We start from the raw sequence: 23721 nt of genomic DNA, 5'->3' as shown, positions 1-23721 counted from the left end.
GAATCCTCGACTAGCACTCCCAGATCCCTTTGTACTTTGGCATTATGAATTTTCTCACCGTTTAGAAAGTAGTCTATGCTTGGATTCTTTTTTCCAAAGTGCAAGACCTCACATTTTCTCACGTTGAATTGCATCAGCCATTTCCTGCACCACTCTCCCAAACTGTCTAGATCCTTCTGCAGCCTCCCCACTTCCTCAGCACTACCTGCCTGACCACCTAACTTCATATCATCGGCAAACTTCGCTAGAATGCCCCCAGTCCCTTCATCCAGATCATTAATATATATGGTGAACAGCTGCGGCCCCAACACTGAACCCTGTGGGACACCGCTGGTCACCGGCTGCCATTCCGAAAAAGAACCTTTTATCCCAACTCTCTGCCTTCTGTCAGACAGCCAATCCTCAATCCATGCCAGTAGCTCACCTCGAACACCATGGGCCCTCACCTTACTCAGCATCCTCCTGTGTGGCACCTTATCAAAGGCCTTTTGGAAATCCAGATAGACCACATCCACTGGGTTTCCCTGGTCTAACCTACTTGTCACCTCCTCAAAGAATTCTAACAGGTTCGTCAGGCACGACCTCCCCTTACTAAATCCATGTTGACTTGTTCTAATCAGACCCTGCTCTTCCAAGAATTTAAAAATCTCATCCTTAACGATCGATTCTAGAATTTTACCAACCGAGGTTAGGCTAATTGGCCTATAATTTTCCATCTTTTGTCTTGATCCTTTCTTGAACAAGGGGATTACAACAGCGATCTTCCAATCGTCCGGGACTTTCCCTGACTCCAGTGATTTTTGAAAGATCTCAACCAACGCTTCCGCTATTTCTTCAGCCACCTCCCTCAGAACTCTAGGGTGTAGCCCATCGGGGCCAGGAGATTTGTCAATTTTAAGACCTTTTAGCTTTTTTAGCACCATCTCTTTTGTAATGGCAACCATACTCAACTCAGCCCCCTGACCCTCTATAATTTTGGGATATTACTCATGTCTTCCACTGTGAAGACACACGCAAAGTACTTATTAAGTTCTCCAGCCATTTCCTCGTCTCCCATCACTAGCCTTCCGGAATCAGTTTGAATTGGCCCAATGTCTACTTTGGCCTGTCGTTTGTTTCTTATGTATTGAAAGAAACTTTTACTATCATTTCTTATATTACTGGCTAGCCTGCCTTCATATTTGACCTCTCCTTCCTTATTTGTCTCTTTGTTAACCTCTGTTTGTTTTTGTAACCTTCCCAATCTTCTGATTTCCCAGTGCTTTTGGCCACTTTATAGGATCTCTCTTTTTCTTTGATACATTTCCTGACCTCCTTTGTCAGCCATGGCTGTCTAATCCCTCCCCGGATAATCTTTCTTTTCTTTGGGATGAACCTCTGTACAGTGTCCTCAATTATGCATACAAACTCCTGCCATTTTTGCTCTGCTGTCTTCCCCACTAGGGTCTGCTTCCAGTCGATTTTCGCCAGTTCCTCTCTCATGCCCTCGTAATTACCTTTATTTAACTGTAACACCATTACATCCGATTTTGCCTTCTCTCTTTCAAACTGCAGACTGAACTCAACCATATTATGATCGCTGCTTCCTAAGTGTTCCCTTACTTTAAGATCTTTTATAAAGTCTGGTTCATTACATAGCACTAGTTCCAGAATAGCCTGCTCCCTTGTGGGCTCCATGACAAGCTGTTCCAAAAAGCCATCTTGTAAGCATTCCATGAATTCCTTTTCTTTGGGTCCACTGGCTACGTTATTTACCCAATCCACCTGCATATTGAAGTCCCCCATGATCACCGTGACCTTGCCTTTCTGACATGCCTTTTTTATTTCCCGGTACATGTTGTGCCCCTGGTCCTGACCACTGTTAGGAGGTCTGTACATAACTCCCATTATGGTTTTTTTGCCTTTGTGGTTCCTCAATTCTACCCACACAGACTCCACATCATCCGACCCTATGTTGTTTAGTGCCATAGATTTAATTTTGTTCTTAACTAACAAGGCAACCCCACCCCCTCGGCCCACCTTCCTGTCTTTTCGATAGGTTGTATATCCTTGGATGTTTAACTGCCAGTCCTGAGCCCCCTGCAGCCATGTCTCTGTGATGCCTACCACATCATAATCATTCACGATGATCTGGAATAGAAACATAACAGCCGTGATTGAATGGCGGAGCAGGCTCGATGGGCCAAATGGCCTAATTCTGCTCCTATGTCTTATGTTGGCCTAACCAGCGACGTGCACACCTGATGAAATTTTAAAATATATATTTCACACATCTCCATGCTGTAATGGGAATGAGTATGTGTGTGGTAGGTTCCATCCATATTTAATTAGACTTCCTACAGACACATTGGAGCAGTCAAATTAACATGAAAAATGTCCATCTTAATTTAAACTCCCTACCCTCCCTAAACGGTGATGAGCTCTTTGCGACTATACAAACCAAAATCACAGATAACTCTGATGATAATAGCTTACTCTCAACCTGAATCAGTTAAAAACTTAAAACCAATTTTATTTCTTGCTGGATTCTTGTCCTTCCTGCTGAAATTAATATAAAATTAAGTACTATGTACAACTGAATCCTCCAGTTCCTGCTGTGGTTGTTGCCCATTTACGTGATGTTACTGTCAGCTGATCAGCAGCAGTGTTGTAAACTGATAGAAAACTGTTGTTGAAATATTTCTTCCGTGTGTGCTTTAACTGTTGGTGATTATAACCAGTTCCATTCTGCCCAAAGTGAAAAATCAAGGGTGGGATTCTCCAGCCTGCCAACTGCGTGTTCCTCGGCAGAGTGCCGTTCGCTTGTGGCAGGAATCTCTGCTCCCTCTGCTGTCAATGGAAATTCCCATTGAAGCATCCGAGGGCGGCGGTGTGCTGCCGGCGGAACCACAGAATCCCACTGGCAGCAAACGGCCGGAGAATTCCGACCCAAATCTTTGCTGACAGAAATTTTTCTGAGCTGGTCGGAATATCTTGGGAATTCAAAGCAGTTTTTGATGAACAGGAGAATTCTATTTGTGTGCTTACTTAAAATATAATGTGTTACAATCCTTGGGCGGGCCCCAGGCTGTGGGGAGAGATTCAGCTAGGGATAATGTTTTTTTTTGAGATTCATGACATCTACTTTTGGAATAAAGCCACAAAATTCCATGAATTTTGAAGAAACGGGAACAAAATTTACTATGCAAGTTCAGAATATAACACAATTTGTATTATATATCTTATCCTCTGACATTCAGGGGAATTGTGAGGTACATGAGAATTAACAGATGAACTGTGGTCGAATACACCACGTTACAGAGTAAATGACAGATGCAGCCAAGACAGAGTCCATGGATTTCTCAAAAACCCACCCAGGTATCTGTGTGGAATTTGCACTTTCTCCCCATGTCTGCATGGGTTTCCTCTGGATGCTTTGGTTTCCTCCCATAGTCCAAAGATGTGCAGGTTAGGTGGATTTGCCATGCTAAATTGCTCCTTAGTGTCCAAACGGTTAGGTAGGGTTATGGAGATATGGTGGCGGCTTGGGCAAAAGTAGGATGCTCTTTCCAAGGGTTAATGCAGACTCGATGGACCAAATGGCCTTTTTCTGCACTGCATGGATTCTATTCTGTGTCAGTAAACACCACATCAAACAATCTCATTGAAACTGTCTCACTGGAGATTCCCAGCTTCACCTTGGATCTCTCCTTTAGAATTATCTGCAAAGGTCATTTCCAATTGGATGGCTTTAACAGTACCCCACCTCGCAGGGTATCAATCTTACCTTCTGAGATCCCTTCTCCATGGATTCCAAAGTCTGCACTTCAGCTTCTATTTACTGGTGTAATTTCAGCTCTTCACTAGATAGCTTGCTTCACTGAGCTGGCATTGCCCTTGTGTTTCACCGAGCTCCTGTCTCCCGGCTGTATCCAACTATGTATGACTCCCAGGGCTCCTTCTGAGCCCTCCTCAATTAGAAGGGCTTTCTCTGAACCCTCTTTGATCACCAGGTCTTCCCAAGAACCTTGGCTGAGATGCTTCTGGCTGACTCCCTCGAAACTGCCTTAAGAAGAGTTGTTCACTGACCCCTAAACTGTTCTAGTGACCCAGTAAAACACTCCCAACAGGGTGCCACCCTTATCATTAGGCTGGAACCAATTTAACAAGCATTGGAACATCCAGTACTTTAAATGTTGTAGTCTTCACAGATGGCTAATTTAGCACCCAGGGACACACAGGTCAATGGATTTCATGGCAAACTGCAGCAATGGGGTCTTGAAAATCACGATTGATTGAGCTAATGAAATACATGTGCTTAGGATCAAATTTGGCAACCATTTTACAATATGTGACTGGGATGATTTGTATTTTTAAACCATCATTTTTCATTTTGCATTGGTCCAATCATTTTTAATCATTTACGGAAGATTCCGTTTTAAATGTTTTCTCTATGTTCCAGCCGATGCTTACATTGCTATGTAACCCTAGGGCCATGTGCATGCAGTTTGACAGCATCTTCCTGTAGGCAAGCAATATATTGCTTTGTTGTTAAGTACCCTTTTATACTTGAATAGCATGTGAACATGTGCTCAATAAAAATACAGCTGGACATTTGCAAAGTGCAAACGTTGATCGCAATCTGAGCACTACAGTGTAAAGCAGCACAAGGTTGGGGTGAGATAGATTTCATCCAAAGTTATGGTATTGAGATACAAACCAATTTTTTTCTATACAATTCCAGAAAATACAATCTTTTTCAGTTTATCGTTGTCCTAAATCTGTTAGTTTAAAGCAACGGTTTGTGGCTGAGAGTTTCTAACTGATATGCACTAAAATGAAGTTCTGCAAACTTTGTACGTAATATCATTTTTGCCCATTTTGATTGAGCTTCGTCTATTTTCTTTTACAGGCTACACAACTGTGCTACAAAAATTATAGGATGAATCCCTCCCCTTCATTCCATCCACCTGATCCCATTCCACCCACAAAGGCTCATAAATAAGCCTGCCACGTGGTTTGCTAATGATCTAAGCTAATTAAGTAGATCACAAGCTTAATGTCTCATCTAGGTTAACTTATATAAATTTTGTAATAGGCCAACTGCAGAGCTTTCGCCTGGACTATGTCCCTGGACTAGAAAAGGAAAAAGTCAGCCATGGTTTCCAGTTGTACTTGTCCAACTACCCTTACCCTTATATAGCATGTGGATGTTTGTCGAGTCCAGCTTTGGGTGCAGCTGTGATATTCTTAACCACATGTAAATCGAAAGACGAGATGATGTTTTAAATGTCCAGAAGATATCTGTAAACCCTGCAAGCCTAGTTTGATGAGAAAAATACAGAAATAATGAAAAATAAGCCAGACTAATGGTCCACATAGTCAACATTTGACAACACAGTCAAATGTTTTACTTGAACAACACTGTTCTTGATAAATTTTGCAGCCTTGAGGGCATTGCCAGACATGCTGCCAAACAAGGACCTGATGTTCACCACAGCTTATGTACACTGTTTTGATTTAGTATATTAAGGATGCATGAACATTAGTCAAGTCAAATTACGATAGTCATTAAATGCATTAGCTAAGCAATAAGAGATGCTACCAGGAGATGCCAGCTGTTTAATGGAAAGTTTATTTTAGAGAGCAGAGTAAAATCTGTTCGAGATCCACAAATCCTGCAGCAGAAGAATACATCAGTAAGTATAAGATTTGGACTGTGAATACAAACTAATGTTTCTGGTAGCAAACCTGGCAGAATGTCTTACTTTAAATAAACACTTCCAGGTCAAGGGTCTACAACCTTGCAGCTCAATAAGGATTCGTGTGGTTCCTGACCTTATTCGATCAAATCCACTTTAATGGTAATTAAATGTCTCTTTTTTTAAACTTTGATTAGCTTTACACTTGGGGAAAGTGTCATTCAGCATTTTGTTTTGTAAAAACCTTTAATGTTGTTGAAATATGCCTGTTTTCATTATTGTTAGCATTGGAGTAATTTAATCATTTGAGTATCTTACGATATTGAGGTTTTGGTTAAATTTTACAAATGGCTCTTATTGTTATGAAGGTTTCTAAGTGGTTGAAGTTACAGGTTTGAAAGATGCTGTAATAGGAGCTGCAGTGCATCGTATATATGGTACATACTGCCACTACTGTGTGCTGGTAATGGGGGACTGATCAAGGTGATCAGAGGGATTTCCCTACTTTCCACCACAGGAAATGTCATCACGAGAATATTCCTCAACCGTCTACCAGTGGCTGAAGAGCTCCTCCCTGAGTCTCAGGGCAGCTTCATACCATCGAGAGGCTCAATGGACATGATCTTCAGCGCACAACAAATCCAGAGAAAGTGCAGGGAGCAGCATCAACCTCTGTACATGCCCTTCTTCGATCTCGCAAAGGCCTTCGGCTCTGTCAACTGTGAAAAACTGGGGCGAGTCCTCCTCAAATTTAACTGCCCGCAGAAATTCGTCACCTTTCTCCGCCTGCTCCACGATAACATGCAAGCCATGATTGTCACCAACGGAACCACCACAGACCCAATACGTGTGCAAACTGGGGTAAAACAGGGCTGCGTCATCGCACCAACGCTCTTCTCCATCTTCCTTGCAGCAGCACTCCACTCTGACACTCTGAAGCTCCCCACTGGGGAGGGGCTAAGCTATCAGATAAGCAGAAAACTGTTCAACCTCCGCTGTAGGCCAGAACCAAGACCACCCCAACCTCTGTCATTGAGCTGCATACGCAGACCACGCCTTTGCGTACGCACATTCAGAGATCGAGCAACAAACCATTGTCAATGCATTCAGCAAGGCATGTGAGAGAATGGGCCTCAGACTAAACATCCGGAAAACAAAGGCTCCTTCTACACAAAACTGCGCCCCAACCATCACGATCTACGGTGAGCCCTTGACAATGAGGATCATTTCCCATACCTCGGGAACCTCGTCTCGGTGCGAACAGACATTGACCATGAAATCCAACATCGACTCCAACGCGCCAGTGCAGTCTTCGGATGCCTGAGGAACAGAGTATTCAAAGACTGAGACCCCAAACCAAGCAGCCGTGGTCCCCGCCCACCTGTACGCATTAAAAATCTGGACAATGTACAGCAGATACGTCAAATCGTTGGAGAGATATCATCAATATTGCCTCTGCAAAATCCTGCGAATCCACTGGCAGGATAGACGTACCAGTGTGGGTGCCCTCTCCCAGGCCAATATCCCCAGTATCGAGGTATTGGTCACAATCGCCCAGCTGCGATGGGTGGACCACATTGCAAGCATGCCCGGCACAAGACTCCCAAAACAAGTACTCTACTCCAAGTTCTGCAGTGGCAAGCGATCACTGGGAGGGCAGAGGAAACACTACCAGGACACCCTGAAAGCCTCCCTAATAAATGCAACATCCCCACTGACACGTGGGAATTGCTTGCTTTAGAACACACAGGCTGGAGAAAAAGCATCTGTGAAGGTGACAATCACCTCAAGCGTTGTAAGATGGAGCACGCGGAGGCAAATTATAAACAGGGCAGGAGAGCGCAGAATCCAGAGCATCAAACCTACCCACCTCGACAAGCACCACCTGCCAAACCTGTGGCAGAGTCTGCGGATCCAGGATCTGACTACTCAGCCACCGCAGAACCAATCTCCCCAGAATGGAAGCAAGTCATCCTCGACACTGAGGGACTGCCCAAGAAGACTGTGTGCTGGTAATGGAGAGAGTGAGTGTTTAAGGTTGTGAAGCGCAATTGATCAAGGTGACTACTTTGTCTTCGATGGCATTGAGCTTCTTGAGTATCATTGGAACAGCATTCATCCAGGTAAATGGAGACTATTTCAATGTACTTGTGCGTTTATAAATGGTGGTCAGGTATTGGGGAGTCAGGAGGTAAATTACCCGCTGCAGGATTCCTAGCCTCTGGCCTGCTCTTGTAGATACCGTATTTATATGGCTAGTCCAGTTCATATTCTGATCAATGGTGACCCCGAGGATATTGATAGTGGGGGATTCAGTGATGGTCATGCATTGAATTTTGAGGGGGATGGTCAGATTCTCTCTTGTTGGAGATGGTCATTGCCTACCACTTGCGTGGCGTAAATGCTACTTGCCACTTACAAGCCCAAGCCTGACTGTTCAATTTATGGGCACAGACTGCTTCAGTATCTGAAGCTTCGTGAATGGTACAAAATCATGCTGAAACCTACTGAAGGTGGTTAGCCCGAAGACAGTACATTGAGGAGCTCCTGCAATGATCTGGAGTTGAGATGATTGACCTTGAACAACAAGAAGCATCTTCCTTTGTGCTGTGTGTGTGACACCAACCAGTGGAGAATTTCCCCCCATTTCCATTGACTTAAACGTTTTGCTCGGGTTCCTTGTTGCTATATTCGGTCAACGGTTGCATTGACCTCAACAGCAGCCACTCTCACCTCACCTGGGGAATTTTGCTGTTTTGAGCATGTTCGGACCAAGGCTATAATGAGGTTTGGACCTGAATGGCCCTGGCAGAACCCAAGCTGAGTGTCAGTGAGCAGAGTATTGATGAAAAAAGCCACTGGTTAGTGCTGTCAGTGACATCTTCCGTCATTTTGGTGATAATTCAGCACAGAGGGGCAGTAATTCTGATATCCCCCACTAACTAGGTACTCTGCTTGGACAATTGATTTGTGATTCACTGAATAATTGCAAATAACAAGCCTTTCAGTTGACTAGCATGGCATTCCTCGATGTAAGGCAGAGTTTCCCTTGTCAACAGAGCAAAGCTTGCACCTTTGGTAGACCTCTGCATTCTCGGAAACTTTGGAGGGTGGGGGTACACACTGGAGTGGAAGTGAAAATGTGCCGCATGTTTTGAGATAGCATTTTTACTATGCACAGGCCTCATCAATAGGTATAAAATGATGCAAATTCTATTGGTCCCATGTCTAATTCTCTGTGGTGTTCCCCAATGCAGCTGTTGCTTCACTAAATGCCTGTATAAAACAGACACCGGCTGGTCTATAGGTCTGTTGCTGAAGAGGTTACTTTTTACCTGACCACGCAAGTAATTTGAGAAGCCCTAGTGAGAGAGTGAAAATGTGGAACGGCTGCGGGAGTGAATGAAAGTCTTAGCTTCGTGTCACTGAATGGGAGTTTCACTTCTGCTGAGATGGTCGGGGAGGGTGTTAAATGTGAAGGTTGGGGACAATGCTTTGCAAACTCTATTGTAGATATAGTAATGTGCTGTGGGCTGAGTGCTTTTTTCCTTTGATAAATTTAGGATACCCAAGTATTTTATTTCCAATTTATTGTGGCCAATCTACCTACCTGCACATCTTTGGGTTGTGGGGGTGAAACCCACACAGACATGGGGAGAATGCGCAAACTCCATACAGACAGTTACCCGGGGCCAGGTCGTCAGCGTCATAGGCAGCAGCGCCGCCCTTGGGCTGAGTGCTTGACGTATATTGATCAGGCCCTTTCCTTTTTTGGCAGTTGCCTTTTGTTCCAGCCTACTTGGCACTCTTCCTCAGACCTTAAAACGTATTGTTCACTCTCCCACGCGGCTCCTTGACTTGCAAAACAGTATTAATTCTGTCCATATAAAAGCAAAATACTGTGTATGCTGGAAATCTGAAATAAAAGCAGAAATTGCTGGATAAACTCAGCTGGTCTGGCAGCATCTGAGGAGAGAGAAATAGAGCTCACATGGACTGAACTGTGGTTCTCTCTCCAGACCTGTCGAGTTTATCCACCATTTGCTGTTTGTATTTCATTCTGTTTATCACCTCTGGGGATGTCTGTTGCAGACTAGCTCCATGAGGAGGGTCTCCGTTTGCCTCAGTAGTGGTTACTTTGCTGAATGTTGCCTCCTCTGGCAGGACTTTCATCCTCTGTCCAGTGAAGAGGGAGCTTCTCTGCCCACACAGGAGTCAGCGCCTTCCCAAAAAACCTTGTGCGTTTGCTTAAGTGCAATACCGCTTTGAGACCTGCTGCAATCAGATTTCAACACACTACCAGCCCAACCCACCACAGCACCCTACCAGAGTATGGCTGTGCTCCATGTGTGTTAAAAACACACAGCAACCTTTAAGCAAATTATTTAATTGAGCTTGCCCTGCAAGTCTCTTTTTTTGCAGAGGGGGGGGGGGGGGGGCGGCTTGATTGCAGAAGCCCTCATGTGGTCGTTGCTACTTCAAATGTCAATTCGAGGAGGAGGTGAAGATTACTAATGACCTTGCAGAAATGAAGGAGCACTGATTATAAACATTGAAAAGTGATGGTAATGTAAATAACCAGGTTCAAGGGAAACTGTTAGAAGATTAAAAAGGACAAAAGGAGCAGAGGGAACAATGCATGGAGGAAAGCGAGAGCATTGCCCTCATTTCAGATCTCAATTAAAATTCTTTTATTACTTGTATAATTTGGTTTGCTGTTTTCAGCAGACCATAAAAATTAGTTCGACATTTTAATCAGATGCAGTTCATTTACATTGTATTCAGTAGGTTAATTGATGTTAAACCCCACGCTGCCCTTTGAGTATTGAATGACCTTTGCCACTTTCGTATCTTTTCTATCACGCTGTCAATAGAAAATTGTGTTTTCAAAATGGTAATGGGATTTTAAAGTGGGATTTAGAATAGTGCTGAATAAATTTCTTGAAATAACCTGCAAAAAATATTAAATTTATATGTCGCTTTATTTTGAAAAGATCAGGCAGGGAGGCATTCCTTTAAGTGTTTGAGGTGGAATGGCCTGCAGGAAAAAATGATTTAATGAAGAGGCAGCTGCTACTCCTCATCAGATTGCAAAGCAGGTTGTGCTTTGACGCTGTAAGATCCTGAAATGTAAATGTGTCTGTATCTTCCTTGAACCAATTTGATACTCAAAATAGTTTTACTGTGATTGCATGTTGTGTGATATAATGAGAGAAATATTGGCACTTTAATGGAAAAGAAATTGATTTTAGGAATGAGCAATGCTATTAGCGCTGCCTATCCATTTAATTTACCTTCTGATTGTTGCCCGGTGAGGAGACGCAGAGCTCAATACTTTATTCCGTTGCCATTGTCCATCTGCAGGTTTGTGTACAAGTGGTCTCCCGGTTCCAAAGTGTCTGCCGTATGTCTGTATTTTGCCATTGGTTGACAGGTATATATTTCAGAACCCAGAGCTATGGGAAGAGTAGGATGTAGAAGAGAAGCTCAAGCGGATGGGAAAGAGTATGACATGAGGAGCGATTGACCAGGAGAGAATGTAAAGGAAAATATAATCCACACAGACATCTTTGCAAAAGCGTCGGATTTACCTGTCTCCTTTTTTTTGTGAGCTCCATATCCGCACCCACTTTGTCCCATGGTTGATGTATGATGCAGGACCTGAAGAGAATAGAGTAAAAATAAGGAAAGGAGCAGGATTATTTTTTGACTCTTCGCTGCCAAATCTATTTTTTTTTTAATTGTAGTTTAGGATTATCTTCATTGTTTCATTTGAAATTACCGTATTTGGGGGAGGGAATCAACCTTGACTACCTCATCCCTGTTTAATTTCCTCCCAATCTTTGACCTTCCAGCCCTATGAATAGTTTAGACGTACACCTGCTACAAGATAGTTCTGCGGCAGCAGAGATTGGGACTTCAAAGAAAGCCAACTGCCTCCACAAGCATTATCAGAGGTTGGCACATCAAAGGGATAAAGTTTTATTCCTTTCCTTCAGTTTGGACCCATCCCAAAGGAAATCCGACTTCTATACTGCTTGAAACTTTTTTGGGGAAAGTAAAGTCTTCTACAGACTACAGTCACAAACAAAATTCAGTGTTTCTTCCCCTAAGATTATACTTACTGGATTGCCTGTTAATTTATGATGCCTATTGAGACACATCTTTCAGGCAGCCTTTCCCTCTCCTCATCTTTTCAGTAAAGGCTCTCTTTGCCCCTAGCCACCCCAATTGCCCCACTCCCAGTTGTTTCAGCATGAAGGTTTGTCAAGACAGTTCAGACCTCACTTTGAATCTGTGTTCAGTTCTGCTTGGATAGATCGAGAAAGGGGCAAAAGACCCATTCCAAGTATAAATGTTAGAGAGACCCAAACTGTCCTATCGAAAGAAAAGCTCAAGTGGGACGTCATAGATACATAGAAGATAGGAGCAGGAGGAGGCTTTTTGGCCCTTCGACCTGATCCGCCCGCCACTCATCACGATCATGGCTGATTATCCAACTCAATAGCCTAATCCTGCTTTCTCACCGTATCCTTTGAGCCCATTCTCCCCACGTTGGACGAAATGATGAGGCAAATTGTGAATATTGGTTCAAATTTAATAAAGTTAGGAACATTGAATGTAAATTTAAATTGAGAAAAAATTTAAAATGGCTATTAAGAAAACCTATTATGCTCATTAAGGGATAATGTTTAGTGTGATATAGCGTGCATGATAGTGGGGTCCAAATCCTGGAGGGATGAGCTTTGATGCATCACGTGGTTTTCTCTCATCCTTAAATATAGTATAAAGATGGCAGGTGTATGAGCTGTTTGGGGATCAGTTTGGTGAGCAGGAAGCGGCCTGAACGCTTCTGATATTCTGTCTCTCCAGTTTTGGTAGCGTTCCATTACAGTGTTGAATTTTAAAAAATCTTACATAATTAGGCACGGCTGAGATCCGAGGTTCCAATATGCTTGTTAAAACAGCTGCGCTCCAGAGAAAGCATTATTTGATTGACAGCTTAGACACTCTGATCTCTGCTGTCAATTTCACAATATTTGTTTCCACCTATAATGTAGTTTCAAGAGTTTGCTTTTTTGTTGTTGACACTTTAAAGGGCCTGGAGGATGTACATTTGTATTAGCTTGCAGTGGAATTATTTTTTTAAAATTAGGAGAAAGTTATGATTGAATTACTTTTTTTTCCAAAGCATTTCAAAATATTTGTTTTGGGGACATTGTTGGAGTCTATAATGAAGGATAGGGCAACTGCAAACGACAAACATTTTCAGTTAATCAGGAAGACCCAGCATGGATTCATGACAGGTAGGTCATCCCTGACAAACCTCATTGAATTTTTTGAAGAACTGACTACGGTAGTGGACAGGAAAATATCTAAGATGTTGTTGTTTATATGGACTTCCAGAAGGCATTTGATAACATCCCACTAAGATAACTAAGATCGAAGCCCACGGAATTGAGGGCAATTTACTGACATGGCTGGGAAATTGGTTGAGTGGCAGGTGACAGAAAGTAGGGATAATGGGTAGGTACACAAATTGGCAGGATGTGACTAGTGGTGTCCCGCAGGGATCTGTGACAGGTCCTCAATTGTTCACATTCATTAGCTACTTGGATAAGGATATAGAAAGTCATATATTCAAATTTGCTAATGACACAAAGTTGGGTGGCACTGAAGACATTGTAGATGGCAGCATAAAATTACAGTGATATTGCTGGACTAAGTAAATGGGCAAAACTGTGGCAGATGGATTTCAATGTAAGCAAGTGTGAGGTTATCCATTTTATACCAAAAAAGGATGGATCAGGGTACTTTCTAGATGGTATGAAGCTAATTTCAGTGGACTCCAAAGACACCTGGAGGTTCAGGTGCAGAGATCTTTAATACCACAAACTAGTGCAGAAAGTAATCAAGAAGGTTAATGGAAAGGACTGGAGTGAAAGGATGCAGAAACTATGCTGCAGCTTTACGAAACCCTGGATAATCCCACTTAGTCATACAGGACTACAGCACAGAAAAGGATCTTCGGCCCATTGTTTCTGTGCCGGTCAAAAACAACCACCTAACTATTTTAATCCATTTTCCCAGCACTTGGCCCACAGTCTTGTATGCCTTGGCATCGCAAGTGCATATTTAAATACTTCTCAAATGTCATGAGGGTCTCTGCCTCCACCACCCTTTCAGGCAGTGAGTCCAAGGCTCCTACCATCCTCTGGGTGAAAAGATTTTTCCTTACATCCCCCCTCCTAAACCTCCTGCCCCTTATCTTAAATCTATGCCCCCTGGTCATTGATCCCTCCACCAAGGGGAAAGGTTTCTTCCTGCTCATTCTATCTCTGCCCCTCATAATTTTATATATCTCAATCACGTTCCCCCCTCAATCTCCTCTGCTCCAAGCAAAACAAACCCAGGCTATCCAATCTCTCTTCATAGCCAAAACTCTCCAGCCAGGCAACATCCTGGTAAATCTCCTCTGCACACTTTCAAGTGTTATCACGGTCTGTCTATATCCCCCTGTAATCTACGGCTCACCAATTTTTGTATCATCTGCAAACTTTCTGATCAAACCTCCTACATTCATGTCTAAATCATTCACATAAACCACAAACAGCAAGGTATGTTTTTTTTTACTTGCATATCTGCTCTTCTATTTCTCTCTGACTCTTTGGGGGCCTATAAAACACTCCCAGCAATGTGATTGCTCCTTTTTGGTTTTTAAGTTCTACCCTTATGGTTTCAGTTGAAGAGCCTTCTAAGATGTCGTCCCTCCTTATTGCTGTAATTGATTCCCTGATTAAAATGGCGACACCCCCCTTTTATCTCCTTGCCTATCTTGCCTCAAGATCCTGTATCCTGAAATATTGAGCTGCCAATCCTGCCCCCCCCCCCCACACTCAACCATATCTGAGTGACAGCAATGATATCATACTGCCATGTTTTAAATAATGCCCTCAATTCATCCACCTTGTTCTTCAGACTCCTGCATTAAAATAACTGCCATACAAACTCCCTTGTGACTTAACTGGTCTCAACATTCTATGCCTTCCTAACTCATTTGATGTCTCTTCTAATTTTGGAGTACTGTGAGCAGATCTGGGAATCACACTGTAGGAAGGATATTTTGGCCTTGGAGTGAGTGCACAGGTTTACACGAATGGTAACTGGACTTCAGGGGTTAAGTTATGAGGAGAGACTATGCAAATTAGGCATGTTTCCTCTGGAATTTAGAAGTTTATGGGGTGATCTGATTAAAGTCTTCACGAAATTAACAGGAAAACACAGGGTAGATAAAGATAAACTATTTCCAATGGTTGGGCCCTTTAGAACTAGGAGGCATATTCTAAAAATTAGGGCCAGACCATTCAGGAGAGATGTTCGGAAGCACTTCTACACACAGGCTGGCAGAGGTTTGGAACTCTCTTCCACAAATGGCAATTGATGCTAGATCAGTTATTAATTTTAAATCTGAAATAGATCAACTTTTGTTAAGCAAGGGTACTAAGGGAAATGGGCCATCCGCAAGTGTCTGGAGTTAGGCCACAGGTCAGCCATGATCTCAGTGAATGATAGAGCCAGCTCGGGGCTGAATGGCCTACTCCTGTTCCTGTGTTCCTATTTTTGCAGATCCTATTGTCACTATAGGGTTCATTGGATCGAGACAGTGCGTAATCCAGGCATGGAAGAGCCATAACTTGGCATGTGGAGTGGGGGCTTGAGGGACTATGGGGGTGGATGGAAGGAAGTGTTTTGCGTAGAGGAGGCCATATGGATATGGGATGGCATGGGTGAGAAGTATGGGGGTGTAACTTCCTTCCAAAGCAGGCGGACCAAGCTGGGAATTTATCCAACTCCGATACCTGTCGACCAGGAGGCCATATATTTTGATGTTGTCAATGATGTATTGCTGTCACCTGTGGAGAATGTCAGAAAATACAATTGGGGAGATGTCCGTCACACTCGAGAAGAAAATCATTATAACTCCTTTGTGACATGTGGGCCATAAAGATGTTACTTATGCATGGAATGGGTACACATGCATGGAATGCATTGAGTATTCTAAGGTTCATAAATTATATGTGTGCTGTATGTACCAGAGGCCAGTTAAATAATTCAATCAGAAATTAACAAAAATAAACTAATTGGAAATTAAGCAAAGTGACTACACTTCTAAGAATGTACGCTCTCATCTTGGAACCATGCCAGTGAATTGACTGCTCAATATGATGTACCTTCATTTATGGATATATTAGAATGTTTTATGGTTCGACCAAAATTTTGTATCTATACGTTTCTTTTGGTCCCCCCCCGCTGCCTTCCTCCCGAAGCATTCGTGTATCTAATAGTGGGAGTGACACCACCTAGTTCATAGGATGGGCACCGATGGGCTTTTTTACAATCTTCCTTTTATCCAATATTCAGAACACCATGATTCGTGCATTCAGCTGCCTGGACCCAAAAGTTTGGAATTCCTGGGCAGCACGGTGGCGCAGTGGTTAGCATTGCAGCCTCACGGCGCCGAGGTCCCAGGTTCGATCCCGGCTCTGGGTCACTGTCTTTGTGGAGTTTGCACATTCTCCCCGTGTTTGCGTGGGTTTCGCCCCCACAACCCAAAGATGCGCAGGCTAGGTGGATTGGCCATGCTAAATTGCCCCTTAATTGGAAAAAATGAATTGGTACTGTAAATTTATTTTTTTTTATACTCTAGAATTCCCTCCTTAAAACTCTCTGCAGCTTTACTTCTTTAAGACGCCTCTTTGATCAAGGATTTGGTCATCTGTCCTAATATCTCTTTATGTGACTCTCGTTGGATTCTGACTGAGAACGCTCTTGTGAAGCATCATGGGACATTTTTCTACATTAAATGCAAGTTGTTGTGTTCTTGGGATATGAAAATCAATCCAGCAACAATAAATGGAAAGTGATTTGATGCATTAGCATTCTACCCTTGGATTTTGAATGCACTACTACCATTGCTTGGTACAAGCGGCTTTTTTGAGTGATATTTGAAATAACCTGACCATGCAAACTCTCCATTAAGTGAGGTCTTATGTCATGTGCGATTGTTGTATTCAGATACACACATTAAAAGAATTATCTCCTGTCAACAGAGATCAAAAGAATCATTATCTGCAATGTATTCTAAATCAATACTGAAGGTTCTCAGTGGGAGTATTCAACTGAGAGATTCTGAGGATGAAAGTAAAGCAATGAAGCTTCATTCTTGTGGTTCATGATGTGTATTGTTCTGTACTGATTGTACGCTCTTAATTTCCTTGTAATTCTGATTTAGAATTATAATTCCCCTATTAACCCTGCTGTGAATTAAGTGACCATGTTATTCTGTAGTGGTGACATTATAATAACTTCAGCTCTACATTGTTCTCGAATATTTTCCAACTTCTGAAAGTGGTGACTCTTGCTGGGATACAGCAGTTCTGCAGTACCTCGCTCACAAAGTGGCTATTCCTTGTACATGAGCCACGACAATGAGTGGTCAGTTAGCTATTCAATCATGAGAGCTGCAATGCTAACCCTGCTTCACTGCTCTCCATTTCTCAACCACCTTCACTGCTTTTCACTTCAGTCTCTGGGGACTGCCATTAGCACTCTTTCCCCTTGATTTCTTTGGCCATTAGCACCCAGTTTCCCTGGGTTTCTGTGGCTATGACTCATCTTTCATTCCCACTCCACAGTATAAATATTTCCCACTTTCTCTGTCTGTTAGCTTTGACAAAGAGTCATCGGACTTGTTATGGGCCAGGGTTTAGAGAACCCCAAAGTGTATCATGGAGTTCATCTGGCCCACAACTTTTAATAGATTGTGGTATGGGGAGCACACGGCCCACTCTACAGGTGTGGTACAGCAGAAATGGAAAAGTATTTTTTATAGCAAAACAATGTTTATTCTATGAACTCAAGTTAACCTTTTAAAACATACAGTGAACATCTTCGCAACCATTAATTCAAATACAACCCCCAAATAATACAACACTAAGTAATCCTTTAAGCTTTCCTTTTAACACCCATAAGACTTAAAACACCTTTTACCAGAAGCACATCAGGTTAAAGTCACTACTGTTATTAGTTTTAAATCACCAGGATCGATTTACAGTCTTTAGATTACAGAGAGAGACTCTAATACACCTTCTGGCTGTGACTGCAGCTATCCAGCTCCAACACTGAAAACAAAACTAAAGCACACCCTGCTGCTGTTTGTGATCAGGAGTGGTGTATTTTGGGCTGTTGCTCATTTTGATATGGGATTAAGTCATCCAATCTGCAGCCGGCCATCAAGGAGAAGAACTGGCCGTAGGTGGTGTTTGGTCAAATCCGAGCTCTTGCGCACGCCCCCTCCATCTAACAGCACAGGCTTGGGAATGGGAAATCTTCCCAGTTGTCCTCTAGACCAGGCAAATTAAGGCGGATGCTGGAATCTGGTAGAAAAACAGAAAATGCAAGAAAATCTCAGCAGGTCTGACCGCAGCTGTGGCGAAACAGAACTAACTTTTTAAGTCTGGATGACGCTGACAAAGAGTTATCCTGACGCGAAACGTTAGTTCTGTTCTCTGTCAACGGATGCTGTCATACCTGCTGAGAGTTTCCAGCAATTTCTGTTTTTGTGAAGGGAATGATTCTGTTTTGTTAAATATAATCAAATAAAGAAGAAAACAAAATACGTTTGTGGGAGTGAAACAGCTCTTGAGTCTTTTTTTTAATCAACAGAATCAACAGAGTTGTGAACAGACCTTTATGGCATTTAATAATAATCTTTATTGTCACAAGTAGGCTTACATTAACACTGCAATTAAGTTACTGTGAAAAGCCCCTAGTCGCCACAATCCGTCGCCTCTTCGAGTACACGGAGGGAGAATTCAGGATGTCCAAATTACCTAACAGCACATCTTTCGGGATTTATGGGAGGAAACCGGAACACCCGGAGGAAATCCACGCAGACACTGGGAGCATGTGCAGACTCTGCACAGTGACCCAAGCCTGGAAATAAACCTGGGACCTTGGCGCTGTGAAGCAACTGTGGCCTTTTGAATTTCAGGCTTTAATTTTAACAAAATATCAGCAATGTCTTCAGTTTGTGTGAACAAAGAACAAAGAAAATTACAGCACAGGAACAGGCCCTTCGGCCCTCCCAGCCTGCACCGATCCAGATCCTTTATCTAAACCTGTCTCCTATTTTCCAAGGTCTACTTCCCTCTGTTCCCGCCCATTCATATACCTGTCTAGATGCTTCTTAAATTATGCTATCGTGCCCGCCTCTACCACCTCCGCTGGTAAAGCGTTCCAGGCACCCACCACCCTCTGTGTAAAAAAACTTTCCACGCACATCTCCCTTAAACTTTCCCCCTCTCACCTTGAAACCGTGACCCCTTGTAACTGACACCCCCACTCTTGGGAAAAGCTTGTTGCTATCCACCCTGTCCATACCTCTCATAATTTTGTAGACCTCAATCAGGTCCCCCCTCAACCTCCGTCTTTCCAGCGAAAACAATCCTAATCTACTCAACCTTTCTTCATAGCTAGCACCCTCCATACCAGGCAACATCCTGGTGAACCTCCTCTGCACCCTCTCCAAGGCATCCACATCCTTCTGGTAATGTGGCGACCAGAACTGCACGCAGTATTCCAAATGTGGCCGAACCAAAGTCAACTGTACAACTATACAACTGTAACATGACCTGCCAACTCTTGTACTCAATACCCCGTCCGATGAAGGCAAGCATGCTGTATGCCTTCTTGACCACTCTATCAACCTGCGTTGCCACCTTCAGGGTACAATGGACCTGAACTCCCAGATCTCTCTGCACATCAATTTTCCCCAAGACCCTTCCATTGACCATATAGTCTGCTCTTGAATTTGATCTTCCAAAATGCATCACCTCGCATTTGCCTGGATTGAACTCCATCTGCCATTTCTCTGCCCAACTCTCCAATCTATCTATATTTTGTTGTATTCTCTGACAGTCCTCCTCGCTATCTGCAACGCCACCAATCTTAGTATCATCTGCAAACTTGCTAATCAGACCACCTATACCTTCCTCCAGGTCATTTATGTAGATCACAAACATCAGTGGTCCGAGCACGGATCCTTGTGGAACACCACTAGTCACCCTTCTCCATTTTGAGACACTCCCTTCCACCACTACTCTCTGTCTCCTGTTGCCCAGCCAGCTCTTTATCCATCTAGCTAGTACACCCTGAACCCCATACGACTTCACTTTTTCCATCAACCTGCCATGGGAAACCTTATCAAACGCCTTACTAAAGTCCATGTATACGACAGTGTTTAGAAATTACTTGAACAAAAACAAATCTGTGGGCCTGTTTGGAAAAAGTCTCATTGCTCCATTTCCTTTTTGGATGCCTTGTGACCATAAGCGGGTGCTGTAAAAATGGAGAGTGCCTGAGGTCTTTCCCAGTGATAAAGCCGGGATGGAGCTGCACCAGAGAAGGCTGAATACCAACGGAGTCTCTGAACAAATCAACTGCCTTTGTGCACCAGCTTTTCCTGTGGGTGTTTTGTTTCATCTTCCGTGAAATGTTGCATTAGGCATGCGGGTACCCTCTTGGAACAGCAGAACAGCGTACCGGTGTATTTTGGTTATGAAATTAACTTTAGTCGATAATGAAATTAAGAAATTGGAAAGTGAAATTGGGGGAATTTGCCTGTAGACGTCTGCATCTGAATAGATGTTGTAGTGTGATACCATGTGCACATTTTCTTGAGATTTAATTGACCTTTTCTTATGTATTAAAAAAATAAAAAATCTTTGGTACATTATAAGGGGTTTCATTTTGAAATGAATATTTTCAACAAGACAATCTCCTCTCAATACATTGGAGCATCCTCCTTATTTCATTTTGGCTTGTCTGGAAAGCACAGTGCAACCTCTGTTTGTCCTGCTGGACGTCCTTTTGTTTTGCTCAATCTGCTTTCATCATCAGATGTTCCTTAATTAACTCGGCGGGGGGTTATAGTGTTTGCTTGGGTTCATTCTTTATCATTATACATGTTTTGAGCATTTTTATTCTGTGGCTAAAAACTCTGACTGCCGAGATCAATTCCTGCAGGGATAAAGATGAACTGATTACATTCTGAACACAAACATATTAAAAGCACAACACACACATTGAATACAGGGAATAATGGTGTTTCTGGTTTTTAAAAAGCTCCTGTTAAATGTGTTAATTATGTGCAATCACTGGCAAATAACCATGTGCCTCCCACACAGTGCTGCTGCACAACATATTCTTTCGCACTCATTGAATCGCATTCTCGCTCATGACTAGTTTTTATAAAGGTCATTCCTGATCCAGCTTTTGCCCGATTGCAGGCTCTACCTGATGCACTAAGCTTGATTATCCTAAAAATTGAAGTTAAATGGCTCTCGGTGGGTAGGTGCACCGTGTGATGTACCATTGAGTCTTTTGCACCAGGAAGATTTCAGGGTCATTCCCTGGTCCAGGTGAATTAGCTAATCTCAGCATGGCTGCCAGGGGATGATGCAAATATAATCAATCTACCTGGGGATTGAGTTTCCACTGCAGATTGCTGATTATTCTGCATCCATGGAACCATATGGAATTACAGGCCCCTGTTTTTGGCTGATCCACGTGTCTGATGGCTTGAGTTGCTCCCTTAACAGAGGAAAGGTAAAGGAAGAAATATGGAAATTTAGGGTGGGGTTAGCAAAAAGACACACTCCAATTTTATCATAGCAATCCTTATTAGTGTCACAAGTAGGCTTACATTAACACTGCAAGGAAGTTGCTGTGAAAATCCCCCAGTCTCCACACTGCGGCGCTTGTTCGGGATAGCAAGGAACCTGGGTAACAGCTCACATATTGAGGTGTGGAGAGATTTTAACTCCCCAGCCTCAACAGCACATCCAAACCTGACTTCCCTTCATGAACCAGCAGAAATTACTGATTGAGGATATCTGAAGTGTGTTGTAAAACATGCCTTTTCTGGGCCTCCTCTGTCCTTCGATCCAACCTCCAGGTTTGCACAAACTGGAGCCATCACCGGTGTCCTCTGCTCAGGCCTCCGGTTAAAGTGGCAGGCGGGGCCTGATGATCAGATCAAAGTCTGATTTGCATATTTATTAGTAAAGTTCTGGCTCAGGGAAAATGATCAGAACAGGCGGGGAAAGGGGTGTTTTTTTAAAAATAATAATAATCCACCTTGTTTGTCCCTGTGCCTGATTTCTGCTAGGTGCAGGGAGTCAAAATCAGAGGCACAGTGATTGGGAGGGAGTGCCTTAATGTTGTATTGTTCACCAGTCATGGTCTGGGCTAACACCCATCTACTGTACGAGCTGATATAAAAGACCACAAATGTGCCAGCCTTAATTTGTAGTTAATATTCCATGCGTACATGTTATAAAATATTATGATAGTGAATAACAACATCATGAGATGTTGTCCTCTGCCTTGGATATCACACGACTAAAGCCAAGTGATTTACAAATACATTTCCTTTCACAGAAAAAGCTACAATTGTTGGAAATGAGAATGGGGCCATGCTAGAAATCCACAGGAGACCCATCAACATAGATTACATCTGTTACATTGACCCATCCCTTCTCTCTCTTCAGACGCTGTTAAACCTGCTGTGCATTTCCACCACTTTCTGCTTCTTCTTGCTTTTTTTAACACTCTATAAGTTCAGTTGCAAAACTCTCATCAAACCTTCCTAGTATATTAATATGCAACCTTTCTTTCCCCAGATACATCGAACGGAAAGCTTTCTTGGACAGAGTCGATCACCGGCAGTTTGAGTTGGAACGTGACATCCGGCTCAGTAACATGAAGCCGTGACAATCTCTCCGAAGTATGTTGTTTAATGTAAATGTATATCTGATCAACTCAGCACCAATTACCAGTGCCCCAGGACTGTGACTGTCCCACACGTTCTGTAAGCAATGTCCAGCCTTTCCTGTGGACTCCATTGTATTTTTAATTGTTAACTCTATGTTAAAGATAAATGTTTTTTAAAAAATGATCAATAGATAGTTGGATAGTGACTAATAGTGGGTCGTGGGACTTTTTTTTATTTTTTAATGACTGCGGCAAGTTCAATGAGGTGACAAAGATCATTGCATGTTATACAACTTCATACTTGGGCTACTTTACATCGATGTTATTTGGTGACAGTACTGTTCGCTTTTGTTCTACAAGGACAAAAATTTGTACTTTAGTTCTGTGAATACTTTAAATATCTGCAATCTGAATCATGACATTGCCAATGTGTCTATACAAATTAAAATGAAAGTTAATTTGACCTCGAGTCATTGTTTCGATCTTTTTTGCACGTTCAGCTTTATATAATACTCGTACACAACTGTATATTGTCACTTTACTATTTGAACACTAAATATTACAAAAATGTAATATCAGCAGGTTTGATAAATTAATGTAGAAAATAACAATTTAACATTTTGATGGGAAAATGAGAATTAAAGTGTAAAACTGACAACTCATTTTAGGGCACACTTGGTTCTTTGTAGACCGCAGACAACCAGTTGCCCATCCATGTACATTTTTACATACCTCACATTTTTAATCATTGCAAAGAATTTTAATATTGAATGGCATCGTCTTAGCGATCTGACAGTACTAGTGCTGGGCCTGGTATTGGTAAGGATTGGAAATGCGTTGGAATGGGTCCATCTACACTATGAGCGGTATTAATAATTATTTTGGGCAGTTATCACAGGCTGAATTGGTCACAGTTGCAAAGGTGACCCCCATCCCAAAAGCAACATCAGCTCATGATAATTGCTTGATTACATTTTCAACACTATAAGCCACGGAGGAGCTATTTAAGGGAAATCTAGATAAGTTCAGGAAGAAGAAAGGAATCTCAATAGGGTAAGATGCAATAAGGTGAGAGGAGGCTCATGCGAAACATAGAACTACATAGATGTGTTGGGATGAATAGGCTCTTTGTGTTGTCACACTTTATGTAATCTATTGGTTAATCCAGTTGGACAGCATATTGCTGCACCACAGAGTGTGAGGA

General features: G+C 42.6%; 1 protein-coding gene across 2 annotated transcripts in view; it reads left to right on the top strand.

Moving 5' to 3' along the window:
• The window catches only part of cfdp1 (craniofacial development protein 1), a 228940-nt gene extending 205954 nt beyond the window's left edge, over window positions 1-22986 (top strand). For both annotated transcript variants that reach the window (XM_038806770.1, XM_038806771.1), the window contains exon 7: window positions 22427-22986. In XM_038806770.1, coding sequence (XP_038662698.1) covers window positions 22427-22517 — 91 coding nt within the window. In that variant the 3' untranslated portion in view covers window positions 22518-22986. The remainder of the gene's footprint in view (window positions 1-22426) is intronic.
• Window positions 22987-23721: the final 735 nt, after the last annotated feature.

Source organism: Scyliorhinus canicula, chromosome 9 (assembly GCF_902713615.1).
Source record: "Scyliorhinus canicula chromosome 9, sScyCan1.1, whole genome shotgun sequence".
Classification (NCBI taxonomy): Eukaryota; Metazoa; Chordata; class Chondrichthyes; order Carcharhiniformes; family Scyliorhinidae; genus Scyliorhinus; species Scyliorhinus canicula.
The sequence above is the reverse complement of the archived record's forward strand: the minus strand, read 5'-3'. Positions and strand labels throughout refer to the sequence as shown.